At 39.7% G+C, this 14,242-nt stretch overlaps 1 protein-coding gene across 6 annotated transcripts in view; it reads right to left on the bottom strand.

Annotated features, from left to right (window-relative positions):
- Positions 1-1,081: 1,081 nt before the first annotated feature.
- Positions 1,082-14,242, bottom strand: part of ntrk2a (neurotrophic tyrosine kinase, receptor, type 2a) — a 109,793-nt gene continuing 96,632 nt past the window's right edge. For 5 of the 6 annotated variants that reach the window (XM_054774698.1, XM_054774699.1, XM_054774697.1 and 2 more), the window contains 2 exons: positions 10,483-10,641; positions 1,082-7,868 (listed from right to left, as the gene is read on the bottom strand). In XM_054774698.1, the coding sequence (XP_054630673.1) occupies positions 7,683-7,868; positions 10,483-10,641 (345 nt within the window). In that variant the 3' untranslated portion in view covers positions 1,082-7,682. The remainder of the gene's footprint in view (positions 7,869-10,482; positions 10,642-14,242) is intronic. The other variant, XR_008570135.1, reaches the window with a different exon arrangement.

Consider the following 14,242-nt stretch of genomic DNA (forward strand, 5'->3'; position numbering starts at 1 on the left):
CCCACTCATCTTTGCAGGATTGTTGTCATTCAGCCACATTGGAGGCTTTTCCAGCATGAAGCACCTTTTTAAGGTCATGCCACAGCATCTCAATAGGATTCAGGTCAGGACTTGGACTAGGCCACTCCAAAGTCTTCATTTTGTTTTTCTTCAGCCATTCAGAGGTGGACTTGCTGGTGTGTTTTGGATCATTGTCCTGCTGCAGAACCCAAGTTGGTTTCAGCTTGAGGTCACCAACAGATGGCCGGACATTCTCCTTCAGGATTTTTTGGTAGACAGCAGAAGTCATGGTTTCAATTATCACAGCAACTTTTCCAGGTGCTGAAGCAGCAAAACAGCCAGAGACCATCACACTACCACCACCATATTTTACTGTTGGTTTGATGTTCTTTCTCTGAAATGCGGCATTACTTATGCCAGATGTAATGGGACACACACCTTCGGAAAAGTTAAACTTTTGTGTCGTCGGACCACAGAGCATTTTCCCAAAGGTCTTGGGGATCATCAAGGTGTTTTCTGGCAAAATTGAGACGAGCCGTCATGTTCTTTTGGTCTTGGAACTCTGCTATGTAGGCCGTTTTTGCTCGGTGTCTTTCTTATGGTGCAGTCATGAACACTGACCTTAACTGAGGCAAGTGAGGCCTGCAGTTCTTTGGATGTTGTTGTGGGGTCTTTTGTGACCTCTTGGATGAGTCATCGTTGCGCTCTTGGGGTCATTTTGGTTGGCTGGACACTCCTGGGAAGGTTCATCACTGTTCCATGTTTGCTTGAGAAATTGCTTTATAGCCTTTTCAACACTGATAGATCTCAATCAATCTCAGTTTAGTTACGTTTTAACAGGGTGGGAGGCAATCACTTTTCCACACAGGGCCATGTAGGTTTGGATTTTTTTTCTCCCTTAATAATAAAATGTTTCATTTAAAAACTGCATTTTGTGTTCAGTTGTGTTGTCATTGACTAACATTTACATTTCTTTGATGAGCTAAAACATTTACGTGTGACAAATATTGTTGGGTATTTGTGTGTCGCCGTGAGTAAGACAAAAGAATCACAAAAGGACAAAGTGACACAGTCTCAGACACAGTGAGCAACTCTCTTGTTTCTTTCAGCAGCTTATTCACATTTGTACAAGTTTTGTGTTTTTTGTTCATTCCTCGAGACGTTTGCCTTTACAATTAAAAAACAAGAAGAAAAAAAAGCACTTCTAGAGAGCAAAGTTGAAGACTACCACGTACAGTATAGGCAGCATAGAAGAGGAAAGAGTCTATGGTACAGTAGGTCACTTGAATAATAAGAGAGAAAGTTCAAAGTCTGTGATTGTCAGTCCCTCTGTTCATACAGCAGTTGTTTTTTGTCCTCTTTTAACTCGTTCTGTTGGACATGTCGGTCCATAGAGAGCTCCACATTTGTGCTGGCCAATCATCATCATCGCCAGCTCCCCTTTGTCCATAGGTTGGAAACACGACGTCTATCTCGCTTGATTCAATAAAAACAGAAAACTAGATTGATCCCGAGTGGGGCAAAGACCTCTGCCAAGGTTGAGCTGTTAACTGAAGTGAGGCTTGCCACGTTTCTGTTCGCTTGTCCATCCGCATCGCGGCCGGCCACTTCCTGGTTCATGCAGCATGACATCAACGTACGGGACTGTACCATTTTTGAATATCGGGCTTGGGGAGGGTCAGTTCAATTTTGACTCAAACAACAAAAATTGGGAAAAAAAAAAGAAGTTACATCCTGGTTCATGAGGGATGGTTAAGGATGTTAGGAATAGGAATGTACTGCATTTGGGGCCACGGGATGCTGCACTGTTACTCAAACGGAAGAACCAGAAAACAAATTCCGAATGCCGTTTTCGTGTCTGTCCATCCTTTTTTTTTTTTTTTTTTTTTTTTTTTTTTAAAGTTAGCAGCCTACTTCCTGGTTCATGGAAAATGAAGGGGAAGGACAGAACTGTACCATGGTTAATTCTTGGGCGGGGGAAACAGATTAAAAAAAAAAAACAATGTGAAAAAAAATAGTGACGGGTCGTCTTTGTTTATGTACACTACCAGTCAAAACAGACCATAAAAAGAAAAAATTATTCTTACCAATGTGGAAAAAAAATGTGAATTTTTTTTTTTTTTTGTTATGTACGTCCTTTTTGTTAGGTGGCAGGCTACTTCCTGGTTCACAGAAGATTACATATCAGGACAGGGATGTACTACTGTTGATTTTTGGGTAGAGGGAATAGATCAGAAAAATTAAATTCTTTGAACAATTGTGAAAATAAAAACATACAGAGCCATCTTTTTTGTTATGTACACCCTTTGACAGACGACATATCAGGACAGGAACGTACCACTGTTGTTGGAAATCTATTGTATTGGAAATACATCCAAAAAAAGTAAAGTCTTTGAACAAATGAGAAAAAAAATGCCATCATGTCCTTTTGCTGGTTAGCAGGCTACTACGTGGTGTATAAATAATGGTGAAGACGTTTGGAATGGACTGATAGGACTCCCATCTGCATTCTGGAGTGGGGGGAAGATTTCAATGGCCAGTCAAAAAAATTCCTCCAGATTTGCACCACAATATGACAGGTTTGTACTTCAACCCTACGCAAAGTTTCACGAAAATAGATTGTGCTGATTTTATATAATCAAGCCCGCTAACAAACAAATGTGCACACAGCAGGTAAACAAAGTTAGAGGGGCTGCTAGCTACAGAGAGGGACGCTCAAAATACCTCTTAACACTTTTTAAACACATTAAAAAACCAGTCTTCCTCAGTTTAACCGTAGAAAGTAATGTACAAAATGCGTCTTGATATATAAATCAAAACGACTACAAAAAAAAACACCCCAAGGATACATGTCACAAACATCAATACCATCAAGTGCTGTTGTCATTAAATGAACCTCATATTCCACATCATAGTATTATTATCATTATTGTTATTATTAAGTGAAGATTTTGGACACATAAAATGGTTGACTTTTTTGCCCTTAAGAGTAAAATAATAAAAATCCTGTCATGCATGTTGTATTTACAGTGTGAGCCACTACAGTGTCGCTGTGAGCTGCATGCAGGTGATAGAGATGGAGGGGGTACTACAGTGATGTTGTGGCTTTTGGAGCATCTGCAAGCTGCCGGAATGATGGATGCTCACTCGCGCTCACTCCCGGAGGACATCCGCTATCCCACAATGACACCCCCCTTTAGCTCTCTGGTCCTCGGTACCATCTGACCCCCACGACATCTTCCCCTCTCTTCCCACTGTGCATTATGGCCTCCCATTGCTTCTCCTCCATACTTTCCTTTTGTTTTTTGTCTGCCATAAAACAATAAGTCTTGAATGTCTGTGAGGAGACTGTGCTAATGGAGCCCATTAGGGCGTAATGAAATATACATTACACCATTACAGAGGACGGGGATTGGGGTGGTGGGGGGGCAGACTAAAGCGTTGCAGCGCTCAAATAATAAAACATGCACAATTCAATTTCCCTCTCGGACCTTCGTGAGTGTCTTTCAGCAAAGATGGAGGGACGGCGTGGGATGGGAGGAGATGGTAAACAGTTTGTGTAAGTCCCCCCCCAAACCCACACATGCATAATTCTGAAGCGGTGCTAAGAGGTCTGACGATTTAATATTGGTTGACCAGGAGAACCGCACCTTCCACTGCTTGGACCAAGCACCCCTTGGCCACACGACCCCCTCCTTTAGCCCTAAGACCCATGAACATGGTATAGCCGTGGCCGAGTCAATCAATTGACCCTCAAGATGAGTGGAAGTGAAGCATCTGTTGCTGTTTAGAGTGAGGTTGGGTGGGAGAATGTTAGCTTTGGGTAGTCATCATGTTACCCTGTGCTGAAAAGGTGTAACGGAGGTACGACACCGTGTGCATAGCAAGCGCTGCAGGTTAGTTATGCATTTGAAAGTTCACAATTGCTTGTTCAGAAATGTTTATTTGAGGCGACGGTGTGTATTCTGTCAATGGAGTGCGCTACTTGGCGCTGTTGACTGAGAACAACATGACTACAGCGACGCGATGTGGAGCTACAACACCTTCCTGTGTCATTCAACAATGGCATGGAAACAGGGGTCCAGAACATTCAGAGAGATTCTCCCATCCCATTAAAAATAGATACAACGGAACCTTGGTTAGCAATATGGTCTGACTAACCGAAATGGATCCTTACCGAATCAATTTTTTCCCATAAGAAATCATCTGAATCCAATGAATCTGTTCCAGAAAACCAAAAATGTCAACACAAAACACACGTTTATAGTTTTCCAATTAAAGTTAGACATGCAGAAAACAATTAAATGTTCATTTATCCCTTTCCTTCCTAATTTATATGCATTTAGAATTGTTTTCTGCATGTAAAGCTGTTAACATTTTTGAGAAGCAATCACTGATGACAGACGGGCGACGCAACTTCCGGTTCTGGTTGCCATTTTTTTAAGGAAGGCCGTTTTCTGCAGAAAAATATATCTATGTTAAGAATACAAATGGACTCACGCTCCATATTGTATGCTAAGCGCAGAATGCACGCAAACCGAAGCAAAACCAAAAAACACGCAAATCGGGGCAGACTCTAACCGAGGTTCCACTGTGTCTTTAACAAAACAACAACAAAAAAAACACTTAATTGTTTGACTGAGTCGTCAACTGCCTAGTCGAAAGAGACGGAAAAAGAGGAAAGTGCAATCTGTTCAGGCTGCCTAAAAGAGCTGCCATCAAGATGGAAATAGAAAGGAAACAGGAAGAGCGTAAACGTGGGTGATGGGGGATTTTAAACTAAAAATAATGTTTGTTACATATTCTTTATAGCTACAACAAACTGGCGGAAAGCAAATAGAGTAAGGTTACCCAAGCTGTTACACACGTATTAACGTGTGGACGTTGATACTGTGTTTTTAGCTGCCCGACTGTCACAATTCCATTTTTACATACTGACATGCTCATATTTCAAGAACCCTGGAGTAAAAGAGTTAGCTCGGAGCCACAGGTGCCTCTTCCTGTTCACATTCATTTAAGCCAGACAGTTCATGTTTCTAGGTTAACATCATCTAGGTTAAGATCATTTTTATAGTTTCTTCACAGTGTGGGACGACATCCTCAAGGAAATTTTGTCAAATGCCCAAGTGGCTACTTCTTCAAGAGATGGAAACAGCAGGAAGTGAAGTCTATTCAAGCCGGACCAGTTTGCCGCCTAAACGGGCTGCCATAAAGATTGAAATAGAAAGTAAACAGGAAAATGTGGTGGTGCAAATCAGTAAAAAAAAAAAATAGTAAAGCTTGTTAGGCTATTGCACAAAGCTACAAAACAGACTTGTGGAGAGTAAATGCAGTGACGTTCCCCAGAGTGGAAAAGTTAGCGAGTTAACACGTCTACGTGCTCTTAACTTTGATGCCGTACGAGTGTTTTTAGCTGGCCGACTGACTCGAACTACATCATTTTTTGCATAGATCGACATGCTAATATTTAAAGAATCCTTGAGTATAATGTTTGGCTTGAAGCTTCAGGTTCCTCTTCCAGTCTGTTCAGAGTTTAAACAATTTGTTTATGTTAGTTATTTTTGCATTACAATTTCTTTTCTGGAAAATTTAGGTACATGATTAAGGGCTACTTCTTCAAGAGATAGAAATACAGTCATCTCTTGCACCTCTCATCGCGGTTAATTGGTTCCAGACACGACCGTGTTAAGTGAATTTCTAGGAAACAATATGAATGAACTGAATATTTTCGTAGTTAGCGCATAGAAAACCTGTTTATGACTTTCTAAATATATTTTTACCGTGATTAGAGCCCTGTAGACTATAGAATAACATCCCTATAGTCACCTTTACACTCCATATTGCGCAACACTAATGCGCACGCTCCTGGATCACTGCAGAGACATAAGAAACGGCTCCCGCTCATAGCATATAGCATGCTACCGAGCTAACTAATTAGCCTCCAATTTATTTATTCTAAACTTAAGAGTTTCAAACGCAGTGGGGAAAAAAGGACAAAGTAGCAAGTCAAAAACTTACCACTTCCACACGGAATGGGAGGAGAACTTTTTTCACTCTCTCGCGTCGAACATGCCATGGCTGACACCATGCAGTGTTAAGGCAAAGTAATGTAATATCTCATCAATGTAACATGTAACTGATGCCTAGTAACCAGAATAGCACATATAACTTGCCTCTCAATATTGTTGGAATAATAATAGGCCGCAGTCAACTATGAATCAGTGATTATTAATTCATCAATTAATTTTTGAAAAAACGCAATCGAGTGAGGGCACGATGTTCAAATTGCCATGTAGCGAGGGGCGACTGTAGAGGAAAGGGTTAAGTCTATTCATGCCGGATTAGTTCGCTGCCTAAACGGGCTGCCATAAAAACAGAAAGTTTAAAAATCAGTGGTGCAAACCAAAGTTTGCAGTACAAAATAGAGAAGTCAGTTATTGTTTACCGCTACAACACAGACTGGTGCGATGTAAATGGAGCAAGGTTCCCGAGGCCGGGAAAGATAGCGCATTAATCAGTCTGTGTACCCTTAACTCTGACAAAGGAGGAGTGTTTTTAGCTGCCCCCGCTAGACTATTTTTCACATGCTAATTGATCAGCTGGAGCATGGGGGTCCAAACTTTTTCTCCCGAAGACCACATACTGAAAATCGAAAGATGCGGGGGGCCACTTTGATATTTTTTATGTTTTTTTTAGTTTTACAAAAAGGCTAAAAATACATTTGAATGTATTTAACAACTAAGCTTTGTTTCATTATTCGTTGTCTGTATCAACATCTCAGCTGCTTCTCTTTACTTTTTGCTGTGTTTTATCCATTTTTGCTTGTTTTTTTTGGTTTCATTTTATTTTTACAATGTGCCGTGGGCCAATAAAAAATAAACTCCGGGCCTTCGGGTCAGACTTTGGACACCCCTGAGCTGGGGCAAAAGGGTTATCGCTGAGCTTCAGGTTAATTTTCCTGTCTTTCCTCTTATCGTAAGTTCATGTTGAATGGTTAGGACAATTTTGGGATTATAATTACTTGTTGGAATACACATTCAGAATAGGACTACATCCTTTCTTCAGTATCTTGAAGAAATAGTAAGAAATTCTCAATTTTCCCCATTTCTTTCAGCATGATAATGTGACACATGCGTGATGGTGAATGTATGTAAGGGGGGGTATGTTCATTTAAGGGGGTAGGGGGATGGTTAACAGTGTCATTAGGGCTCAACACCACACATAGCCAAATCCTGGCAAAAAAACCAACATACAAACACCTTCACACAGTCTCATATTTACAAGAAAAATCTTGTCGCTCCAAGAAGCGTTCCCCGCGTTGCCAATTCTGGTTGTTGAAATGAGTCACTTTTTTTTTTTTTTTCCTTCTGCGAGGGAGTGCTGAGTCACGGAACATGAAGTTCTGTCATGAAGTCCAGCCTGGCTTGCTTGAAAGGCGTGTTTCCCTCATAAGTAGCGTCTCTTCGGGGAGGATATGAGGAGGTCAAATGGAAAGGAGATCGGGAGGGAAGGGATTTTTTTTTTTTGATTGCCTTTAAAAGTTTGTTTCCTGTACAGCGACACTTTACACACACACACACACACACACACACACACACACACACACACACACACACACACACATACACACAAGCGCGCGCACGCACATATACACACACACACACACACTCTGTCATCCGTGTTCATCCCAGTATATCCAGGTAAACGGGCGAGGCTTTGGCCAGGTTGAGAAGCAGGCCGTGGATTTCCTTAATGTTGAGTCTCATGTGGGGCTCCCTCTGCCAGCAGCCCAGCATCAGGTCGTACACCTCTTTGGGGCAGGTCCTCGGGCGCTGCAGCACCCTGCCCTGGGTGATACACTCTATCACCTGCAGAGCGGGAAGAGCAAACATGTGACGTGAACACTCCTGGACGATGATGAAGGTGATGGAGCGTCGGCTCGGTGAAAGGCGCTTCACCTCGCAGGCTTAAAAAAATAAAAAATGTCACGCGGCATGAATTATTCACCCGCCTGATGAAGTCGGACGCAATCGGAAGTGACAGGCACACAGATCCGACATCGTGGGGTGAGGTGGAAATGTTCAAAGATGCTTTGAAAGCTACGCTTGGTACACCTGCAAAGTCAAGATCCAATGCAGGAGCTGTGTCTTTAACGCTGCCTTCACAAAGGTAGTACCGTGTTCCCTCGTGTATCGCGGGGCATAGGTTCCCAAAATAGCCAGCAATAAGCCAACTTTGTCTACAATGATTATATGTATGATGGTATATGTTAAAGCCCCTCACCATACACTTTATACACTTTTGTCAGACAGGCATTAACAAATTCTCACATTTCTCTCATTTAAACACTCTCAAAGTTCAAATTATGTTTGAACTTTAATGATTAATCTACGAGGTTGGACACAGAAATTATGTGTATTCACTCCTCTGCCCCGTCCTGGCGCCGTTCGGTTGTAGCGTTTTTGTATCCTTGCTAAAACATATTGATGCTGACGTCGTCCTCCTCCTACTCGTTGAACCAAATATTCATTTTGCTTATTAGCTGCTGCTTCTTCTTCTATTGTTTATTGGTGGTTAGCCAGCAGCTCACACTGTTAGCGAGTTTGCTAGCCACCATTGACCACAACAGGAAACGATACGAAGGAGATTGATTGACAATCCAATCAAAAAGGCTAATAAATGATATGAATGTAATATGTACAGTATAATTAAACATTGAATCATATAAAGTTACCTAATTATATATAAATAATTATATATAAAATTGTATAATTACAATAACAAATGATAATCAAATTGTTAAAATAAATACATATATTGTAAATACAATAACAAAATATACAAAAATGATTAAAAAATAATATATACATTTTTTCTCTCTTTTGCCTTTGTGTGGTGTAATGAAATGAAATTAAACAAATTAAAAAACACAGCAACCAACATTGAATGTACCTTAAAAATGAAAATGAAATCAATTATATATACATTGCATACAAAATTATTATACAGTTCATAGTATACAAATATAAACAAAAGACTTATGTACTCTGTGTTAAACGTTAAATTGTCCAGTATTACAAAAAGGTTATCTTACAATTAGCAACAACTATAGGAAACACAACCGATTTAAGAAAAGAGTTTGTGTTAAAGAGAAGAAGACAAAAAAAGGCTACTGTCATTGTGTTAAAAAGATGATTCACTTCTAATTTCCCCAGGTTCATTGCGAAATCTCTCGCAATAAAGCGCTGACAAATGTCACAAGTTTATCATTTGGCCTTTGTTTCTTAGCCTCATTGCAGACAAACGATGGATATCTCCACATCCTGTGCAGATGCTTTGCAGGTCAGGAGGTGAGCTGATGGCCGGTTAGGAGAGGCTAGATAGATGTAAATGGCAATAACGAGGCTAAAAGGTTACATTTAGATGTAACCAGAGTGAGTCTAAGAGGCACAAAAAACAGCTGAGAGGTCAGAAAAGTTGAAGGTCAGGTTGAAGAGCTCAATATTGCAGTCTTTTTTTTCCCTCCCTCCGGAAAATGAGTCAAGGCCCAAGAAAAAGGAGATTTGTAAATCCTATTAAATATTGAAAAGACAGTCCATTTCTTATTTTATTTATTTACCATCTTGCTGAAACAGGACATCTTCTCTTCATTGAGTTAGGATACATTTTCATTCATCTAAATTCCAGCATGATGAAAGAATTTAGTCAAAAATTGTACAAAATGACTATTATTATGTGGAAAATGCGCTACTTTACAGCAACGTTGGCTAGCATAAGTGAGCCTTTGCAAGCTAATCAACACTTTCTCATGAGAATTTGGTCGGAAATTGTACAAAAACATCATTAAAAAAAAAAATTGAACAAAAGCACAATAAATTGCATCAAAACGAGTTTCAAGAAACATTAGCCTAAGTGAGCGCGTGCAAACAAAAGTCCCCCCGTCCCCAAAATTGTACAACAGATGAGAAGAATTAGATAAAAAAGATTAGAAAATTGCAGGAAAATGTAAAAAAATGCACAAACCCACAAAAGAGTAGAAGTATTAGGAAAAAAAGATGATAAAATTGCAGGAAAATGTACAAAACAATTTAGTAGAAAATTGCACAAAAGCACTATTGATGTGTTTGAGCTGCACTGTTTTTCTAAAACATTAACATTTGTGTGCTCTCTTAAAAATATAATACAAAGCAAATCCTAATAGTTTCGAGAAAACTGTGCGAAAGCTTTTATCGGTTTGAACTGGACTGTCGTCCAGCAACATTAGCATAAGTGCACATGTGAGAGCTTTTAACAAGTTCCCTCATATTAAAAAATGCTATATTTAGCCATATTACCAGAGCGCTTATTCGTGCATGTTATTTTCATCATATTGTTTTCATTTTTTTGGCCTTTCATGCTGCTTCTTTATCTCGATGTGCCTTCCCATATAAGAATAAGCAGAGGCAGGAAGGCTGAGGGTTACTGTAAATGAGTGCGGTGTACCTCATTATTGGAGAGCTGGTACCAGGGCTGTTTGCCATAGGTGAAGATCTCCCACAGGACCACTCCCAGACTCCACACATCACTCTCCGTGGTGAACTTTCTGTACATGATGCTCTCGGGGGGCATCCAGCGGATTGGCAGCATTGTGTGGCCTCCCACCTGAGGGTTTAAAAAAACCCCCAAAAAACAAAAAACAAACACACAATTAGATGAGGTTCAATTAAACATTAAAAAAATGAGCAATACATTTTTAACAACCAATACTCTCTATCTCATTGGTGTCCAAAGTGCAGTCCAGGGGCCATTTGCAGCCTGCGGATGCTTTTTCATTGGCCCGCGGCTACAAATATAATTTAGCAAGGAAAAAAAATAACAGCAAAAATTGAAAAATAAATCATTTTACAAGAATAAAATCAAAATGTTAAGAGAAAAAGTTGTATTTTTACGAGAATAACGTGGTAATATCAGAAAAAAATAACGTTGTAGTAGCATCACGTCATTCGATACCAACAACGTATTTATACATTTTTATAAACCCGAACGCCCGATCCGAAAGACGGACTTATACGTCTCAGGTTTTTTTGTGCGAGAGGCAAAATGAGGTGATGACGCAATTGCACAATAAAAGATGTCACCTTTGTAGCAGTTTTAAGACATAAAAACGGCAACAAGGTGGCTGAAGTGCATTTGATAAGCGCCCGACATGGATCTTTTTCATGTAAAACCACACTCGACAGCAAGGAGGAAGCGGGAGAGCATGGAGGAGTATAGCGTGCAGAAGGTTACGCATTGTAGGGAAAATTTAACGCACACACACACAGTTTAGTTCCAAATGTGAAAATTGAAAATAGTTCATGGTGTTATATTTGTAAATAAATTGTTATTTTGATGTGAAACTACCCTTTTTGTATTGTTTATGTTGGTATAGTTGTTTAGATATTTGAGCTGTCACAAAAGCAAAAAATATTTGCGTCAAAGGGAAAGTTGTGCTTGAAATGTATTTTTCACAAAGGGCTGTTTTTCTCCCTTTTCTTGTTGGGAACCTATATTTTCCTGACATTTACCTATGTTCTACTGCTGATTACTAAAGCACGGAAAAAGGTAGAAACAAACTTTTTTCTCTGATGAAAGACGAGAGTCTAACAATGAAGTAACTGTACAAAATATCAAAATGGCTCTTGCATTCTTTCATTTCTCACTACGTGGCCCCTTGCTGGAAAACGTTTGGACACCCCTACTCTGTGTGGACCAACAAGACATCAGCAGCCATTCGTGTCAGTAGCATTCTACTGTGTCGTCTCACATGTGCATCACCGGCGTCCCATGTTGTCAGATGTTAATCTATTTAAAAATAATAATCCAATTATGATTTATTGTCACTGGTGACATCTAGCAGCACAGTCACTTCCTTGAGAGAAGCAATCAGCTGCTAATCACAAACTCAGAGGGACTTTTGCTCTTTTCATTAGACTCTAACAAGGAAACGAGCCTTTGGAGGAGAGTTTTTGTGATCTTTATTGTCACATAGCTGCAATACACATCCTGCAAAGACATATTCCACATTATATTAGACCTTTTCAACACTATTTTTTCTTTGAAGATTCAGTTATAATTGGTCATTCTCCAGCCTTAAAAAAACTATAGACTTGAATTCAAAACAATACAAAACCCCCACTGCACCTTTAGGGTTTTTCACCAAATCACCAGCAAATTTGGTAAAGGGACTGACAAGAACGTGTGCAAAATTTGAGCAAGATTGGTCGAAAAACATAGCCGCCATCAAGCAAAATGTCAGAATTTGCAACTAACTATCCATAAGTCATTGACCAGTTGTTTGTGATTATAAGACTTAACTTAAGAAAATATCTGTATTGTCTTCCAAAGCAGTTTGAGCACAACTCATTAGCATCCTTGTCTGCTACACCTTTGTAGCTACAGTAATTCAACTGACAGCAAAACATGTACCTCTATTAATTCTGATGATTTCCTCTTAGAATTCCAAAAATTGGGTTCTCTAGACCAGGGGTGACTTGGTCACACATTTTGTACATGAAAGATGCTAAAACCTATCTAATGTAGGTGAGGCTATTGGAACAAAACATCAGCTTCTTAAGAGTCATGTTCTGCATGACAGGATGGACTTTGGTTTGGGTTACTAGTTCCTGTTTTGTGGTTATATTTTGCTACGTCTGCTTCCAGTTTGGACTGAATGCATTACCTTGAGTTTGGTTAGAGGGAGCTGGGGAGCGCGCCTGTCTTTGATTGGACAGTGGAATCTCAGTTAGCGTCTGCCCCTATTAGCATGTTTTGCGGCGGTTGCGGTTGAAAATTTACGCCACAATTTTGCCTTGGTTTGCATGCATTCTCCAGTTAGCAATATGGCGGCCGTCTTGTCGTGCTATTAATACACTGCATGACCGTGTTCCGAAAGTTTTTTTTTTTTTTTTAAATCACTAAACGTCCTTCCTTGTTAGCATCCTCTTAGCTAGCTTACAAAATGGCAACCTGACCAGTCCATCATGTCATCAGCGGTTGACTCTCAAAAAATGTTAACACAAAATAAGTTTTTTATAATTATAGTGTTCCATAAATAAAACAATTGTATATGCATATAAATGACGAATGAAAGGGCTAAATGAACATTTAAGGTTACTTTTACCTTCAGTGAAGACTATTGTTCCCAAAGACACAATGTGCAGCGAGACACCACACGGACACCACCTTCCTGTTTTGTCATGAGTTATTTCTTGAATTCAACAGTGTTTCTCACATTCTTTATCAAAATGCTGACACTTGCAACTTTCTTTGGTACTATTGAGAAACACTATTGAATTCAAGAAACAACTCAATTCAAAACAGGAGGGTGGTGGTGGTTGATCTCGCTGCCACAGTGTCTTTGGGGACAGTCACATCAAGAATCATGTCTTCATTGAAGGCATAAGTAACCTCAAATGTTCATTTATCCCTTTCATTCACCATTTGTGTATTTACATGCATTTCCAATTGTTTTCTGCATATCAAACTGTAATTGTAAAACCATAAAAATGTGTTTTGTGTTAGCATTTTTGGCTTTCTGTAACGGATTAATTGGATTTACATCATTTCTTATTAGAAAAATGGATTTGGTTAGCGTTGGTTTCAGATAGTCGGACCTTCTGGAACAAATTAATGACACTCATCAAGGTTCCAGGTTCCACTGTAATTAGCAGGGTTTCCGTACATGTAATGGACCGTGGCGCAGCGCCACGGTATAATAAAAGCTGCCACACCTTGGAAATGAGTTTTTTTTTTTTTTTACATGAAAACGTGAAGTAATACAGTGTATGAATGGACATGCGCTATATCAGGGGTACCCATTACGGAAATTGCAAAGGTAGAGTTGGTCGCGTGTCACCTATATCATAGCAGTCTTTTCATAGCAGTAAGGCCCCTCCTGATTCGCTCTTGTGCCCCGGCAGCGGCGGCGGCAAAAAAAGTGAACAGATGTCGGCAGCCACTCACGGATAACGCAACTTTCATCTTTATTATTCCCATTACGGATAAACTAATCGAGCGATAAGATGCCTATATCTATAACAGCTACTTATGTAGAAAAAAAAGTCAATTGTTTGTGTGCGCTTTGCATAATGAACTCCACTATAGAAATGTGTTTTCTACAAGTTGGTTTGTCAAACTACTATTTCACGATGAATTGGAAAATGCATCCATTGCTGAAAGCTTTTTAATATGTTGCCTTGACTGGCGACCAGTCCAGGGTGTA

This window comes from Dunckerocampus dactyliophorus, chromosome 4, assembly GCF_027744805.1.
Source record: "Dunckerocampus dactyliophorus isolate RoL2022-P2 chromosome 4, RoL_Ddac_1.1, whole genome shotgun sequence".
Lineage (NCBI taxonomy): Eukaryota > Metazoa > Chordata > Actinopteri > Syngnathiformes > Syngnathidae > Dunckerocampus > Dunckerocampus dactyliophorus.